An 18,973-nucleotide genomic window follows, 5' to 3' on the forward strand; every position below is an offset into this window, starting at 1 on the left:
TTTTTTTTTTTAATTTTTTTTTTTTTCTATTTTTCCTGCTGGTGAATTTTCTACAAGCTAAATATACAATGGCATTTTGAGATGTTTCTTTTTCTCCTGTTCTCCTTCTATGTAGGGCTCAAAGACCAAAATGATAGGACACAGCACAGAAAACTGTGGTAGCTTTTAGGTTTATTCTAAGCATTTTACTTTACTACATGTATTGAAAAAAATAAAATAGAATAAAATAAAAGGGTTTGGGCTGGGAATCATTAGATTATTGTCTTTTATACCCTTAAAAAGAGGAAAATTGGTGTTACATATCATTACTGTATAGGCAGCATCTCATCAACTGCTGGCTTTCCAGAACTGGCTTCATGAAAGAAAACTGAGGAAGAGGGTAGGGATGAATCCTATTCTGGGGTAAGGAAATTATGCAAATCATTCTACTTGGCTCATCTTAACTTTACAGAAAAGTTTAGAAGGGATTTTTCACTTATCTATCACATTTGGGATATGCTGACAAATTGCTCACTATTCTTTGCCAAGCATAACTGTCTCCACAGAAGCAGAAGGAAATGTATCTACCCTTCTGGCTGAACAGAAGTGAACTTCTAATCTCTTTGGCTTTTCCTGACCAGTATTAGGAATTAGCATGTTAAGTTAGCCAAAAAAAATCAATACAGGAGGAAGAATGGGAATATACTCATGTATCATGGGCAAAAACAGACAGCAGACAATATCCTTAGGGCATAAAGCAAGCAATTATGACTAGAAAGCAACTTTCTCCTGAGCAGGGATGGCTTAAAAGTCCACCCCTGAATCGAGCATTTATCCACAGCTTCTAAGTCAGATCTCCCCACTGCAAAACCACTGCATCTCAGCACTGCATCCAGTTAGCACTGGTCACTGTTGTTCTGTTGCTCCTGGTTGAAAAAATCCACCTCTTCCTCACCCTCAGCTTGCCTCCACTTCCTGAGATGTCTCTATGTATGTTCTCTCTTTCAGAACTGACATCAGTGCACCAGTACATTTTTAGCCAGAGCAAAGATAGAAGGTAACCAGTGTCATCTTTCAGCACAGAGGCAATCTGGTACAAAACTTGTGTTGGAAAGTGCTCAAAGTTGAGGACCTGAACTCAAAGTGAGCTCCAGAAAATCATCGTCTCCTGCTGCATTAAACTAGAGGGCAGTAGCCATGTGATAGCTTAATGACAGCTCAGTTTGCAGGAGATGCTGCTTGACAGGTCCACTACACACAGTGTTAATTCATCAGAAGTGGAAACTGTTGCTGTTCTACAAGTTTGGATACCACACACACTCTGTTTGGGGTCCAATTTGAGATGCTTTTTCAGACCTCCAATAACCACTCATAAGTCAGAGAAGCACTACACTTTGACTTCGAAGACACTGGAATGCTAAAACCAAATAAAGACTCTTTGAAGCTATTAAGTTTTAGTGCTGTAAGTTGCAGTGGGTGCACTAATTAATTGTGTGTGCTAACACAGTTTCCAACTGAGAGTTATTTCAGCGGATATTTATTTTTAAATGCCAGGATTTATTCTTCTTTTGATTAATATCCATCGTAAGGGGACTGGAATAGGAATGGCATCACCTCGTTTTTGTTAATAAGCAAAACTGTGCTCCCCCCCCATCCCAATCAAAGAGAACAGGCTATGGCAAAGTCCCATTTTTTACGAAACGGAAATCTCAGAACATCTCAATATGTCATGGCAAGAATAACACACTTTCCTCAAATTTTCTTTGCACTATCTAGGTGCACTATTAATATCAAAAACTGTCTTGTTCTTTGCACTCTCAACATTTCATTTCTCCTCATCCCCAAACCCTGATGGGTGTATTTCTCCTTATTGGCCTCTTGCTTCTGAGTAGCAAGAGATACTATGAAGTACAGGGCGGTGCTCAAGTTTTATAATGCGCATGTCCCCCATAACATATTTTGCCATGAAGATGCAGCTTCTACCAGTGAAGAAGCCACAGGTAGGTCTTGGAAGAAGTAAGTCAAAACAGTAACTACTGATAACCGGCAGGCAGCTAAATCTGAAGCCAATAACATCACTGCTAAGTGAGCCTAACATTTCTTGGAAAAGCTGAAAAGGACACACACTGGACCCTGACGTAACAAAACAAGGGTAATCTATTTCAGTCCCCACAGAAAAAAAAGAAAAAAGAAAAAAAAAAAAAAAGGAAACAAAAAATACCCAACAAAAATTAATCAACAAAAACCAAGTCAGAACTTATTACTGGAGAACAATAGTAAAAACATAACCAGACATTGTCTGGCAATGGTATCAAGCAGGAGATTCATCTAAAAATAGAATAAGAAGAATGTGGCCCAATATCCTTTGCTAACCTAGAACACTAATAAAGGTTTATAGAACTCAACCATGAATGGATTGAGTGGGATTTTCCATATGCTGCTCACCAGTATAGAAGCAATGGGTGGAGCAGGAAGGAATGCAAGCCTAATGCTGAACAATAGCCTGTCTGTGCCTAACAAATCAGAGAAACTGTGCAATAATGTTTCATCTATGTGAAAACGTTAACATCTGAAATACTGCCAAGGTCAGCGAGACCTTTGGTGATCAGCTGTGTAAGTGCTTCTCATGCATGGTGATGGTCACTCCTTTAGGCACGTTATTTTTCAAAAGACTATCAAAGTGCTGAATGTTTAGGCCAGTTCCTCCCCATTTTCCTTTTGCCAACCCCTGTAAGACATCATCTCCTATCACCTCTCCTTTAATCATCCACCTCCCTGTCTATCTGGTTAAGTATCTTATAAGTAAGTGCACCAAATCCTAGAAGGGAGAGTGGTGAGATTCAGGTATGTTAAATACAAGAACTATTTTTTTTTTCTTTTTTTCTTTTTTTTTATATGATGCTTTAGTTTCAATTACATGAAAATCTGAGAAAGGCGGCATGTAAGTGAGATCAGAATAGGACCCTTTACATATAATCTCAAGTGAGGACTTAGTCCAGAGATACTTTCATAGAACATTTTAAAAAATAAAATGCATGAATGGAGAAATAAAAGACAACATAGTATCAGAAAGACATTTTAAACTTCATTCGCTGCAACATTCATGAACCAGTTGAGCTACACCTGCCATCCAACCATAAGGAGCTAAGACCCTGCACTGCGAAAAAGAAACAAACCCAAACGAAACAAAAAAGCAACTGCGTAATATTGTAAAAATGGAGTGCAATGCTACTACAGAATGCAATAAAACATCAGCGCTGCATCGTCAAACAGCACTTATCAAAATAATTTCTGAAATGTTTCTTCTGAAACACAGACAAAGCAATAAAAAGAGGATATATGTTTATCATTTTAAGCATAACAATGTGAGTTAAGAGCTTAAGAATACAAAAGTACTTGGAATGAATAGTGCTACCCTTTTTCTCCTAAGTAGGCATAAAAATATTTTCATTTCCTTCTTGCTTTTCCATACCATTAATATCAACAAATTTCATTCATTTCATGTTATCGTTTACAACTTTAATGCACACACACAGAAAAAAAAGATACCTACTGCAATAGAAATAGTTGCTTCATTACCTTGTTTGCTACATTTGCAAATGTAAACAGCGAGGCAGAGCCAGAACTGACTCTAATGCATGATGGAATATCTTTGTTGCATACGTACACTGTAGAAAATAATTATTCAATATGTCAGGCACCATTATTTGAAATGTAATACATTAATATTTACTAGAAAAATAAGGTTTTTTTTCTATTTGTTCTCCCAACTTCTTTAATGAAATAAGTTAATCTGACAGTGCATCCAGTAGCTTGTAATATCTTCTACATCCCTGTGGCAAAATAATAAACTACTGGTTGGGACGCTATAATGAAAATGATTAAAGTCAGTTCTTGTACACCCTTGTAGCAAGCATGGAGGCTCGTCTAACAGCACCTTTAACCAATTATTTAATATTTAGTTATTTAGCCCTATTTCCCTGAGCAGTTATGCTGAGGAGCTTTCCCTTCATGGACAGTTTTTACAAAGCTTTAAGTATTAAAAAGTACTATGAAGACATTTACTGCTACTTAGCAAAAGCTGGTATAAGTCTACTGAAGGGACTGACTGGTATGTATAGCAATGTTAAGTGTGGAGAAGTAACCTTAGACTTTAAGGTTTAGAAATGTAATATATTAAAATATATTAAAATAAAATACAGCAGGTTACCTTGTTCCACGCAAATTAAACCCGGAGTGTGGCTTCTGTATTAGAGACTTCACTAGCACAAAATGGTTTTCCTAGACTGAAGTATGCCAGAAAGGATGTAGAGATAAAATGGTAGCTAAAAATCAGCTAAGTCTGAGAGACATCTAGATGAAATTGCTGCCAAAGCTTTGAGGAAAGTGATCCTAAGGCATGTTGTAGGGCAGAAATTAGCCCAAATTGATAAAAAGAAAGTGACCTTTTAACATCTGTATATTTAACAAGTCTAGCTCTTATATACAATGTGCATATGCTCACTATACCTCTGCAGCAGTATATACATACACACATCTTTGCACTCTCGCCAGTTATGTCTCTTACAAAACAGCAAAGATATCAAATGTCCGGTAAAATGTTCTCAAAGTTATTTGCCATGGTATACTGCATTCTGGCTAGCTTTGGTGGGCCATGTCCCATATTACTATCTCCTCCACCTTCAGGCCACCATACAGTTGTTCTTTTTTTTCTTGGTAACCCACTCATTTAAAAGAAAAAGATAAAGTAAAACAAAAACTGAAAAAAAAAAAAGAAAAAGGAAGAAAAAGAAAAGACAAGGGGTTTAATATTGGATAAGGCATGCTCTCTATATGAAGTGCTTTATAGGTCTTCACAAGACATTACAAGCTATTGAATTCCCATCAAGGAAACCTATTTCTGTTTAATTGTGCTAAGTGCTAAGGTTTACTCTTTAGGTTTTCCATTCTTTTCAGCTTGTGCATTGTTCCTGTGTAGGCCCCTCTGGATGTGAGTTGTGAAGTCATACTTGTCCGTGCAAAGATGCTGGCATATGCTGCACTGGAAAGGTCCACTGTCACCATGGCAACTCATATGCAAAGCATACATCACTTCATCCAGAAAGACAATGCCACAGTGCACACACTTGGTAGAAAGTTCATCTTGAGTACTTCTATCAACTTTCTCTGTTTTTACTACATTCAAGGGACCTTCATTTTTTACATTTGGTGGTGCCTTACTCTTTTCCTTGGAGGCACCATTTGCAGTTGGCCCAGGTCTGGAATGCTTTATCGCCAAATCTAGAGGAATGTCATTGTCTGATCCAACAGCTGAAAAATGAGGAGGCAGATTAAAGGTGGGATAAGGCACATAGTTTTGGCAAGGATTTGGTAGGCCAGGCACATGACTCAAGTAGTGTGGATTCCCAGGAACAGACAGCTTATATTTACTCCAGAATCTCAGCCAGTCAGCTTCACTCTGAAAGTCATTGTGTACAAACGGAAGTCCAAAGAGTGGGTACTGGTATTTTTCAATGGGGCTTCCAGGTGGTGAATAGTTCGGGTGTTTCACAGGTCTCATGTACTTTTCAATTGGGCTGCCTCTCTCTGAGCTTCCTTTCCCTTCTGATATCGATGAACTGTTGCCTGGGTCTCCAGTACTTTCCTGAGGACTTTTTATCTGAATGTGCAAAGGTTGCATCCTTTTGTGAATATCCAGAGATTGGCTGACCAGTATTGGCTGCTGAGCAGAATGGCTTTTAGTCAATGAACCTTGGGCCTCATATTTAGTGAGGCTGGGAAGCTGAATTTCTCTCTGATGACCTTCAGTTAAGTGATCCTCTGACCTCCTCTCTAAGGGGCTTCCATTGACTTGCTCCTCACTGCTACCCCTCTGCTGTTTGTTTAGTTGCTCAGCCTGAAGTGCCTCCGGGTTAAGGCGCTTTCTTGTTCGTCTCCTTATGATCTGCTCACCATTGTTCTGCTTAATGATGTTTAAAGGCCTGGGAGTCTGCATGGAACACACACATAATGAACAAACAGGAAAAAGAAAGAGATATTAAACACATCTAGCAGACCAGGTTCATGCAAATTTATCTTTTCTTTTGTGAAGAGATATAAGAGAGTTTTAAGGAAATTACCATTTCTCACAAATAAAGTGAACCAAAAGGCTGCTACTTGGGCCCTCATGTTAAAAATAAATCGTGAATTGCTTTGTTTTATTACACTAAGTGAACCATCACAGATGTACTATACCTGTTTACTTAGAAAAGGATGAAGCATCCAAGTTGTCCTATTTCTGAAAAAGCCTGGGGGAGATCTGCTGAAAGAGGGTGCTGAGAGCTAAAGATTAGGTGGGAGATGCATGACTCTACACACTAGCATTACGCCATATATTATGTCATGAGAGCTGGTACTGGGCAGGGGTTTGCACAGATCACTCTACAACAAGAACTTACCTTTACAGCCACCCCATTTTGCTACAGATAAAAAATGACAGTAAAAACATGACTTGATGATTATCACCACTTTTAACTAGGAGAGGGGATACAGATCTGCTTTGGAGATAATGATGGCAAAAAAGGGTCATGAAGAAGAAAATGTTTTCTTAAGCTCCAAAAAGATGCTGGGACTTTGTCACGAATGCCTCTTTCTTCATTCCTAGTGCATTTCTTCCCAAATGTTACAATGCTGTGCTACATGAGGGAGAGAGGAAGCACCCAGAAGGAGGGAAAGGGTCTGCAAAGAAAAAAACAGCCAGGAAGAGGCAGAATCAAGCAGGGCCTTCTGTTTCCATTTGATACTTCCCTACACCAGCTCAGGGTAGGTGGCCTATTTGAAGAAGAGCTGAAAACACTTCTGCGTGAAGGAAGGAAAATAGTATGAAGTAGGAGAGCAGCCAGGCCACTTTGAAAGGGCCCTCAGCAGGAAGGGAATGGTATGTGAATGAAAGATGGTACTGTAATGTCAGTATGTGTTGCTCTACTGGGCAGATGTTAAAACAACAGAAACTACCTAAAAGTTATTCAGTTTGGTGTTCTGAGTTGCCATTTGTCTCATCCAAATGCACACATAATCCTGTTTTGGTTGGAGGCCAAAGAAGTGCCCCATAAAGTGTTCTACTTATATGTTTACTTGGGAATTTTCCTTTTAACATTGTTTTAAAGTGCAGATTAAATTTTGGCCTACAATCAATATCCAAAACAATTTGTAACTTAAATGTAACATAATTTTATGTATTAATATAAAAGTATCCAGAACTGGAGGAATTCTCACTCTTATACTTACTTCTCTCTTGATATATCATTTTCTCTTTTTTCATCTATTTGCTTTCCTGATGTCTACTCATTTTTAATGGTTAACCACGTTTTAGGCAGCGCAGCTACTTGATCAAATTCTACTTTCTACTAAAAATCTAAATAAAAAGACTCTGATTTAGAGTCTGAATACACAAAATTTCAACTTATCAGAAAAAGAGCATCTGAAACAGTCACAAATAGACCAAGGTAAGCCAAGGCAAATTCATGTTCAGATTAAATTAGAATATTTTCAATGTATACTTTATGCAAATAAAGTTTATAGTTGCAGATTCGATCGCCAATTAATATACATGTTACAAGCTCAGTTTAAATTACTTTTTGTCGACACTGTCATATGGACAAAGTGTGACAGAACTTACAAATCTGTTGAAGGTTGCTCACACTAAACATTGATTTATACACTACAGAACACTTTCATATGGGTTCACAGTATCATTTGCAGAGATATGGTAATAGTTTTAACCTTGCTACAGGTGTGAAATCTGATCCTGCAAGCAGTTAAAAGAATCATCTTCACACCTGTGAGGGAGGATCCTCACGCATATTTGCATTTCTGGCTCTTCAACTCACTTGCCAGGAATTAATGTCTGTAGGTACAACTTAACAATACTTAAGTATGACAGAGACTATCCTGCTGACAAGTCTTCAGCTGGTTAAAACAGCAAACACAGTGGAGTAACACTACACACACATTTCCTGTTTATAGTAAAAAGGGGCAGACAGCAATATAACGTGTGCTTGCAAGAAAAGATGAAAAAATCTACTCGCTTCTAGATCATCGATGTGGCACTCATATTAAAAAACAGAAATTGCCAGAATTCTCCTTTTCAAATGTCCTATATCAGACCTTTAATTACATGTTACACATAGTATATTTAGTACAATTTTTTTTTCCTATCTCTGTATCAACTGGTAATCTCCATCCCTCAAAAGCATAAGTAACATTAAAAAAAAAATAAGAAAGGAAATTCAGCACTAATCAGAATTATTTTGTCTAGGCTTCCTATATATGATGGGAAATTGCTGTGATTTCTGCACCAGGAGATCATTTATATCTAACCCTAGAGTAATATACCGTAATCCCTCAAGGAAGTAGTCTGAGAATTTGGCCGAAAAATCTCTACTCAACATAATCTAGTTTTTCATGATTGTATTAGTTATTAAACAAAGAGGAATAACACTGCAATGTATGTGGTCATATTCATGTCTTTCTGGAGAGAAAAAGGTTATACTTTTCCACACCAGTAATTGTGAACATTGTGTATGTGCTTTCACTGAAATGGAAGTATCTTTCTTCACTTAAACTATTTTAATAATCGACCGTTTAAATATTATTACACTTTTCATAACCTATTTGTCTGCATTAAGGGAGAAAAATGTGAAACATCTGACAAGATTCACGCAAATGATCCATAGGTATATTGATAGAAATGGAAATGTGACTCATAACAGGAATCATTACAATATTAGCATTTATCAGTCCATATTTCTTTAGTACTATTGGACAGATCATGGATTTTTCTCCTTACTAAATACCAGTAAAAGATGAGACTGTAGAGATAAGTGTATTATACACATTCTTAAGTATCGATCGGTTAATGAGCACAGTAGTTTTAGGCAGTGATAATCCAATTAAAAGGTAGCTATGAAATATACAAACCTACTAGAGGTGAATAATTTTATTCAGCTGAGTAGCATAATTTAGTTTAATGGGGCAGTTTCATTTTAAGGGAACAGTTCTAGTCCCTTGGATTTATTTTTTTTTTCATATTTTCAGCCTAATAACTAGTATCACCCTAGACTCCTTAATTTAAAAATATATAGATGACAAATAATTATTGTATTTTTTCATGAAGAGATAGCTAGGGAGGTATACTATAGGGATAAAACAAATCTTCAAACTTCTGCTGTTACATAAGAGTGTGGGACTGTCTTAAACAGTGTCCCAATGGAGAGACAAGTTTGATTGAATTGGGTTCTGAAAAACCCAATTAACACCAGTGTTGCTACTATACCACAGCAGAATGGTATCTTAATAGAATTATTTGTGTTTGTTTGGTAAAAGTTCAACTGTAGATATTAATGTCAAATATCCACTCAATGACAGCTTATTGTCATGCTTGGAAAATGGATTTAAAAAACAGTGCCACATTCTTTTTTTTCTGTATGTATAAAAGGAAGTTTGACATTGTATTGCTAACTACTATGGTGGGAAGCATGATAGTTTGTGCTATATGGTTCATAAGAATTATCTGAACTACATTTCTAGTTCAAAACTGATACTTCTTTTATACATTCATTTAAATATACTAGTAATTATCATGAACTTCAGCACTTCAATTTAGAAATTTACGTTATATAAAGGAAAAATGGAGGCTGTCCACAGAAATTCTAAAAATTAAAAAAAAAAAAAAAAAAAAAAAAAAAAAAAAAAAAAAAAAAAAAAAAAAAAAAAAAAAAAAAAGAAAGAAAGAAAGAAATGTCATTTAATTTTCCAAAGCCAAGTCATCCTTTTTGTAGATGCTCACAAAAAATCAGTGTATCTTAAATCAGAAAATGTATTTAGAACATTTGGAGTTCTCCAGAAAAATTATACTTTCAGCAAGACCTGATGAAGATGCTGGCCAGAAATCATGCATTAGTCCACCTTCTCACAGTGTATTATCATTTGAGTGGCCAGGATATTCTGGAGTTAAAAAAAAGCAGTTACTGATCTCAGAATGATGATAGGACACAGAAAACAGAGCTACTGTTTAACGCTGGACATCATCTTGCTGCTTCTGAAATCTGGAATATTTTCTATAAAGTGATCTTAAGTAATCAGGATTGTTATATGGCCTACACGTGAGATGAAGGATAAAATTCAGAGACATTATGAACTTATTTAGAAGCTTACGCCTGAAGTCTATAGGTACATGGGCAATTGAGTAATGCATTTGAAATAGTTTCCTGTTTTGTTGTTATTGCTATTTTTTCTTTTTCATTTTGAAAATGCAGTTTCTAAAACGTGTTTTAAGAAAATGAACACTTAACTAAAACACAGGTTTCTGATTTTGGCTCCAAGTCGAGATTGTTACGTTGCCTTGGCAAATTCCCAAAGGCCACCTCAGCCTCCCTTACCAAAAACCAGCACCACTTTCTAATTTCATAGCAGGGAATAATATTTAACCTAACATTAAACATAATATTGGGTCTTAATCTAAAAGATTCTGAGCATTTTGGAACAGATCCAAAGAAACACTTAAACATGGCTTTCCTGGACCTGGACCAAAGCATTCAACATCTCTCAGGATCAAGCCAAGTGTTGATAAGACGAAAAGCAATACAGACAGTCCATGATTATTACTTATTCCATGCCTGATCCAGAGGGATGATGAAAAATTATCTCAGAAAGTAATGAGTGCCATCACGTGAGCAGCTCCTTGTTATTTCTGAATCTTGAAGCAGACTACAGCAACTGTAGAAAAAATAGAGCTGAAAAAAAAACCAAACAAAACAGTTTCTACAAAATTTGGTGTAAAGAATAAAGTGGGGAGAGGAGTAAAAGCAAGCAAAGACCAGTATTTTTGATATGGAGAGAGCTTCATCACCCCATACTGTTTGCCTTTAAATGAAATTCCCAGAAAAGAAATAATTTTCCCCTTATTTTGTATCAAAATAATTAAATGCATCATTGGTGATCTCAAACACGTCTACCCACAGCATCCCAGCCTTCTGCATAATGAATCACATCTGATTCCAAAGTGACCATACTGCAAATCCCTGTGAGGAAATTAACTGCAGGCCAGGGAGTGGTAGTAATCACACAGCCAGGCAAGACCACAGTTGCCCAGCTTAGCTGTATAACCCCCTTTTTTTCTGAACAAACCAGCAAGTTCTTCCTACCGAGTGAAGCTTCTGGTAGAGGCCACACGCATTGCATACATATCCACCATTTGCATTCTTTCGCCAGAGAGAGGTCTTTGTGGTCAGGCAATTGGCACAAAAAACACCCGAGCCTCTACGTCTCTGAAATAGGGAAGAAGAAAAAAAAAACACAGGAAAAAAAACAACAGGTCAGAGGTGAGTCACATGATCTGCGGAGTTAGGACAAATCAACACAGGAGTTTTGTCTCTAGACTGGCAACAATGACAGTATAAACCCACACTGCCCATAATGAGGTCAGGTTCAATTGTGCTTAATAGGCACCACTGATTTTCATTATAATTAACCCTGGAGTGATGGATGAGGTGTGTGAAACACCAAAGCCTTTTCAGAATAACAGCTTTAACTTTTTGAACTTCAGGTTTTGTGCATTTAATGATGGTTTCTAAACAGCAAATTCTGAAAAACCACTCTGGAGGCTGACAGAGAACATTCTGTAAACTTCTCAGTGTTTTCTTCACCGTGTTTCACAACAGATTATTTCTTTTCCGTTTGCTTGATTTTAAAGTGCGATCGGTAACAGGGATCCCGAAACACCACCATGATAATTAGTTGCAGTCTGTATGTGCGTCATACTAATTCCTTTACTAGAGATTATACTTCATTAATTGAATACATGATATTCAGTTCCAGTCGTTCCCACTCACTTCAGAAAGCAGAGTAAGAGCATACACTTCCCTCAGCCCGCTAAGAACAGGGAGTAACCTCTGCCAAACAAATAAAAGTACAGTATGCTTAATGAGACCTCTTTTGAGCTTTACCTGAAATCCAAGAAAACAGACTCATCAGGGTACAAACATATTTATTTTATTCAGGCAAAGAAAGGCAAAGTACAACTTTCCTAAATACCGATTGATTTTTAAACAGACTGAGCTGTGCATTCATCAGCTTTCATAACGATCCAAGAATATTTAAAAGTAGACAAGTTTATGAGTATTGCTCGTTAAATTCTTTCTGCAGTGCAATGATTTTATTAAATCTCTCATTTAAATAAAAGTCAGGCTGTGTTTGTGGGCACAAATACTAATAAGCAGGAAATGGAATTCTTTTGCTGAAAAGAAAATCTGAATTTCAATTCTGTTCCCTTTTAGCAAAGGAAAAAAAATCAGTAAGAAACCTTCAGCATCGAAGATAAGAATGGTCAAGTATAGGGAAAAGCAGTCTGGGTGAAAACTAATTTTATTATAAATTAAAAATTACTAACACTGTAAGTCAAAATTTCAGGGTTTCATAAAATTTAAGTAATTTATTTAACTTTAGTCTATACTGTAGAAGACCAGTGTTCATGCCAAAAAAATACAATGGTTATAATTGTACTCTGATACATTTCAAATGGAAAGCTTTCTGCAGACATAATTTTGGCTTCAAGACTGGAACACTTTCTTGGCATTGAAAGGGCATTTGATTCATCGGGTGTTTCACAATGTATCACTAAAAAGACCTGGTGAGCAGCCAGTTCCCTATAGGGTAATTTTTCCATCCAGATGCAAGTGCTATCAGAGGCCCTCGTCAGCTAAACTAATTATGATCTTGCATTTGCTGATGCCTGCTCACTCTAACATTCGACATCCTCCATTAATCATCAATACGAGGAAAATGAATGAAACGTAAAGAAACGAGGGCTGGTAAGCTGCACAGCCATAAAAATCTGAAATGAGTGCAATAATTTAACAAGATTGGGGAAATGTTTTTAGTGAGCACAAAGTCAGGCTAACAATTGCCCTTTTAAACCAAGAACACAATTTCATTAGTACAGCAGGTTGTGCTACTTTAAGGTGATACAATAAAATCTAGATTGTCGTCGAGATAATCTCTCTCTCACCCTCTTACATCATCTCCTACTTTGTCTCTTAAATCAGAAGCAGTAACGCACTACTATTTCTCTATTTGGGTAGGGGGAGAACTGAATAGTAGCTTCAGCCAACACTGAACGCTGCGTATTTGAGACAGCGTTCACTGGGTAGGTACCTTCACCTCCCAGCAAACTGGAGCTCCTAGCGCTGTTTGTGGTTGCATACCCCAGCAAAACTTCACCTGGCTGCTGAAATATTTTCCTTCAGAGTACAATGAAAGATTCACTAAACTAACCCCAGTTTGGTCCATTTGAAAGGCGAGAAGTTTCCAAGCGGAAATGACTGTATATGGCCAGGATTCAGATACAACTGTGTAACTGTTCCTTTCCGTTCCTACTTTTTGTCTGTCGGCCTATGGTTTCTTGGTGTGGTATATTAAACAAGTAGAGTCTTAATCTGAGTAAGTCTTTCCACCCTTTCATTTCTGTTTGCGTTACTTGAGTTTTGGAAATAGCCTCTAAAAAGTCATGGAAGACTTTTAAAATACAGAGAGGGTAGTTTATTCTTTATACTCTGTATTCACATACACCTGAATGGTGACAGAAGGAGACTGAAATCCTCACTGAGCCATACGGAACTAGAATATGTTTAAAACACTGAGAAAAGTAATTCTATCTTCATGCTTGTTTTTTAGAGAAAATATTTCGTTCACTTTAGAGAAACATTTCATGGGTATCAGTTGCAATGAAATAAATGTGACAAGAAGCTACAAATTATCTCACACCAAAATATCTATATGCACCAAAACCAAATATGCATGTTTGATTAGTACTCACTAACACCTGATTTAGAAGTCCAAAGCAGTTCAGATAGACACACTTCCCCAAATTTAACACACATTTCTCTTTTTTCACCTTCCTAGTCTCTAACTGTTGTGTTATTTAAAGACTTTACAGGAAAATCAACAATCATTATTCCTCAACCAAACTGTTCCAGCTGTTACACATACTGAAGAATTAAAAATGGAATCACCTTTGGAAAAAGTAAATGCTGATACTTTGGTGGGCTTTTTGTTCGTTTGTTTCTTTGTTTTAAAGCAGCTTTTTATAATGGTGATGTGTTGCTTTAAAGTGGATTTCTTGAGTGAAAAGGACTGGGGCAGAATCAGAGCAATATTCTTGGGTCCCAAATCCCACTAACTAGAGAACTGGACTGCTTGTCAAATATGTCCCTGAGACATGTTCATCATCCCTCCAAGAAAAAATGGAAGCTCTTTTTAGAAGCCTACAATGCTCCTATTTCTCTTCTCCTAAACTATCACAATTTCTTAAAAAGTTTGGCCTTTACTTTCCATTTAGAGAGTTTTATGAAGGTTATTAGCAAACAGGAGTTATCTGAATAATTTTTATTTATTTATTTATTTTTGTCCTGGAAGATAATTAGTGATGACAGTTCTACTTCTTGAGAGTTTGGCTTTGCATATTCAGCTTTTATGTTAGTCAAGAACTAACAGCCAATACTGCTAGTATTTTGGGATAGTTTCAGAAAGTAGCAGACATTTGAGCTCCAATTCAGCAAAATTTGAACAACAGCAACAGACCACAGCCCCAGTAAAATCCAGGCATATGTTTAAAGAGCTGCACTATGAAAAAACCCTGGCCACCATTTTGAAGAAATATGGAACCCTTTGCTCTTTTCAAACACGGAAAACTTATCATAATTAAAGATTCTCTTAAGATCAGACCAGAAAAGGTAAATTAATGTAAGTAATCATGGGGAGGCTTGAGCCACAGTCTTCCACCACTCGAACTAACTGGAGTTATCAATGAAAATTTCCCACATATCCTTGGAAGAACAAGCCTGAAGGATGTAAGTAACTAAAATATTTATCTATTAAGTCAAGCTTCAATGATCTGGAGCCATGTAACCACTACATTACAATCACAAATCCAGAAGGGGCCAGTGCAGTTTCTCTATTTCCATTCCAGCTCCTGGGTTTGGGCATCTGACATCATGGTTGTCTCAAATCACACTGGGCTGAAACTTGGCACAAGCTTTTCTCAGCCCAGATGTAACCTCCCCTTTTTGTTGTTGTTTTTGTACCAAAAACTTTATTTAAATCAGTTCAGCTGTTTATAATTTGGAGATTTGCCGAAGTTGAGGTGGGGGTAGTGAGAGTGGACAGGGGAATTTCAAGTTCTTCATATAACTTTCTGACAAACCTACAGCCACAGCAACTTTGTTCTGGGAGAAATAAACGAAGTATGTGCACATTTTAATATAAGTAGCAAAGCAACAAGTGGATTATTATTTTTATATAACTAAGCTAGAAAACTTCGTAACACTCTCTACTGTTTTCCTGTAGTAAGAACCATACTGAAAGCATGTAATTGCATAACAACCCTTGATATGCAGAGTATTTACTCACATTTTGTATGGTTTCGTATCTTGACCATTTCTAATTGAACAAATCCGAAACCTGGTATACACATCATCACGGCTGAATGGGTAGTTTTTGTTTTTTAACTCCTTAAATGGTTTTCAGTAGTTTTAAGACTTAACTTAAACATGAGAATTATTAGTGATTTTTGCTAGCCAGTAAAACAACAGAGAGTTGCATAAGAAGTTATTAATTTAGGAACACTGAAGTATCAGGCCCTTGTTTTTCATTAAAAAACCAGAACAACATGATTTAGATTTTAAAAATGGTGTCACACATTTTCTACAATTAAACACAGTTTCTACAATTAAAATTTTGTAGCCATGCAGAAGTGCCATTATTATCCACAGTAATGGATGAATACTTAAAAACATATTGTACTTTCAGATAGCATTTAACAGAATTTCATTTAGAAAAATATATATTGTAAATGCACACTGCTCAAAAATAGTAGTGTTTTAGAAAGCTCGACTAAATGAGGGTGCCTGACACTCCTCTGGTTCCAAATACATCCTCTTTTCAACATTTCTGCCAGAAGATACTTTTAGAAACTCAAATAGGCTCCACAGTCACCAGCCAAGCATTATTCTGACATTGTTCTTCCTTGATTTTGGACAAAACAAAACTTATCTTTCTGCTGATTACTGTCACTTTCCTATCACAAAACGATGATACAATGAAGCCTGGATGGATCTTTTGACCATTTTTGGCTTTTCTTCTGTGACAAAAATGGAGAACACTGTAATCACAGGTCCAGACTATATCCAGTGCAGACATCATAAAATCACAGAATATCTTGGGTTGCAAAGGACTTTAAAGACCACCTAGTTCCACCAAGCCCAGAGGGTTGGAATTAGAGGATCTTCCACTTGATGAGGCTGCCCAGGGCCCCATGCAACGTGGTCTTGAACACCTCCAGAGTCGGGGCACTCACTGGTCCACTGAGCAGCCTGTGCCACTGCCTAACTAACCTTTGAGTAAAGAATTTTCCCCTGATATCTAGCCTGAATCACCCATCTTCAGTTAAAAAACACTCCTTCTTGTCTGATAAATGTTAACAAGGATAAGCATAAGCCTGATCTATTTCCACAGACAAGGTTGTGGCCTCACAGGCCTCACTGAAAGGAGGTCAGAAGGGAAGCACCAGGAAGCCTGAACAGCCATGGTTCAGTCTAAACCAGGTGACCCTCCAGATCTGGGACCAGCTTTAAGCAGGTGGCCTCTGACCTGCAATGGCCAGATTGCTGCCATGAAGTTCAGAAAACAGGTGCTTGTGGTTTCATCCTGTTTGCACTGCTGTGATTATTTTGGAGTTTCTTTTTTCATACTCAATGGGTCTTTCCAGGTTTTGTCTGCTACTTGCCCTTATAAGAGGCAGTTCTGAGTTCTCTGTGCTTTGGAAAGGCTGAAATTGACTGAAGAACTGGGCAGTAATGCAGCATCTGGATGTTGGACTAAGTGCCGTTTTCTTTAGAATGATAAAAGAAACTTTTAGCCCTCCTTTCTTTTGGCTGCAGAGGCATTCAGACCTTTCTGAATGTGTTTAATCAAAATGGCTTTCAGTCTTAACTATGAAAATAGCCACAACTATGTCCCCGTAAAGTTTCTTATTTTAAAAGTTTAGTTGCTTTTGCTGTAACTTCGTCTAAATTAAAAATAAAGTCATTGGGTTTTCTTGCCTTCATAGTTTGGACAGCTTTCAGGAATAGACGAGGCACTTTTAAGCCTCAAAGTCTAAGTTGTCAGAATAAATGAAATGCATAAGGCAGAGTGTTAAAGTGAATCTTGTTTTCAACCGCAGCGATGAGTTAAAAGATGCCTCTTGAAGTCATTTTAATATGCCAAATACAAAGCCTTCATCTAAGAAATTTTAAAGAACAATCACATTAGAGAAATGTATTTGAAAGACACATAAGAAGGAGGTTAGGAATGGCAAGGCAGAAAAAAAAACAAAAACAAAAATGCCAAGAGGAAAGTTAAAATTACACACCTTGTTCACATAAAAAGTTTAATGCTGTATTGTAATAGCATCTTTTATGATATACGCTGCATCACAAAATTTTAATGACAGGAATGAGGGTTTTTTTTAAGTAAGTTAAATATTACTACTAGCTCAGCCTTTCAGAATTCTAAATCTGATCCCTTAGGGAGAGCAAATATTTATTGTGCATGTAAACTGCAATTAATATTTTTTTTAATCAGCAGCAAAAATGCAGATGAGTAGTTTTGTCCCAGCTTTCACAGCAGTTCTCTGTAGTTTGTAAAGCTGCCTCAGAGACAGTGGCACTTCACTAACAAAAAAAAAAAAAAAAAGCAACAAAACCAAACAACCAAACAAACAAAAAAATCAAAAGCAAAAACAAAAAAACACACACACAAAAAAAACCCAACAACACAGATGCTGAACTCCAATCTCTTTGACTTGCTAAGAACTTTTTGACTTGCTAAGAGTGCAGAATTTTGTAACATATTTGTTAAGGATTGCTATCAAAGTACAACATTGGCTAATCAAAATGAATAATTAAAATTAAAATAAGAACTACACAAGTCTGAAAAGAGATCATAAACTCAGTTGTTATTGCATTTCTTCACCATTATTTCCTCCCTCAAGCTATAGAACACCCAATCTTTTCCTATGAGCTGGAGGCTCAGGCATCCACCTTCAGACAGAACTGAAGGTCTCCAGGCAGGAATTCACCATTATTTGAATCACATAAGTGATCCCTGTACACTTTCCAATGAACTGTCCTTGTACTTATTCATTTGAGCACTTCTCTGTACAAAGTACACACTCTGCAGTGCATATCCTTGTTAATTCATACAAGGACGGAGGGTAATTTCAGTTTCCTCCTCATAATCTGCAGTGGGAAAATTATGAAACAATAAAGCCTTCTGTGCAGTTTTTGGTGGTTGATGTATAAGCATTATATGTGAAAATTATAAGTGTTCATTCGCTGGTCCAAATGCGTATACAGGCCAAATAACTGGGCTTGAGATGCTTGTAACAAACACTGAGAAATATTTTCAGGTGGAAAAACATGTTAATCCGGCACTCGGACAGTAACTTGTTTATTTAATTGTTCTACACAAAGCATGACTTTCTGGATACCAGCTGCCTTCAACAGCCTTTTACTAAATATAATATATTTCCGAGGCCTGATCCTGGAACTCACACAAGCTGATGGTCTCTAAAAGCCTTGCAGTGCCTTAAACACCAGCAACTGCAGTTTGACTCGATCTCGCTCCCGCTGCATTTTGTTACTGACAACCAGCACTACAACCCAGACCTCCACGGAGCCAAACCGAAAATGAATTTGTCAGGTTTTATTCACCCTAGTACTAAATAACAAAAAAAGCACAAACCGTCATCTTGCATTTTATTATCAATAATGATGACATTTTGCAATAACTAAAACCTATTCAAGAGGAATAGAAACTCTGTCTCCCATAGCTCACTGAGTCGATTACATAGGAAAGTACTGTAATGGGCTGTCCCCCGTCAAACCGCTCACGTACTCGACTTCCTTCTCAATTACCA

At 37.0% G+C, this 18,973-nt stretch overlaps 1 protein-coding gene across 7 annotated transcripts in view; it reads right to left on the reverse strand.

Annotated features, from left to right (window-relative positions):
* LOC107310501 (zinc finger transcription factor Trps1) overlaps positions 1-18,973 on the reverse strand; it is a 209,685-nt gene continuing 190,712 nt past the window's right edge. For all 7 annotated transcript variants that reach the window (XM_015856211.2, XM_015856213.2, XM_015856210.2 and 4 more), the window contains 2 exons: positions 11,163-11,285; positions 1-5,968 (listed from right to left, as the gene is read on the reverse strand). In XM_015856211.2, coding sequence (XP_015711697.1) covers positions 4,907-5,968; positions 11,163-11,285 — 1,185 coding nt within the window. In that variant the 3' untranslated portion in view covers positions 1-4,906. The remainder of the gene's footprint in view (positions 5,969-11,162; positions 11,286-18,973) is intronic.

Source organism: Coturnix japonica, chromosome 2 (genome assembly GCF_001577835.2).
Source record: "Coturnix japonica isolate 7356 chromosome 2, Coturnix japonica 2.1, whole genome shotgun sequence".
In the NCBI taxonomy this organism is placed as follows: domain Eukaryota; kingdom Metazoa; phylum Chordata; class Aves; order Galliformes; family Phasianidae; genus Coturnix; species Coturnix japonica.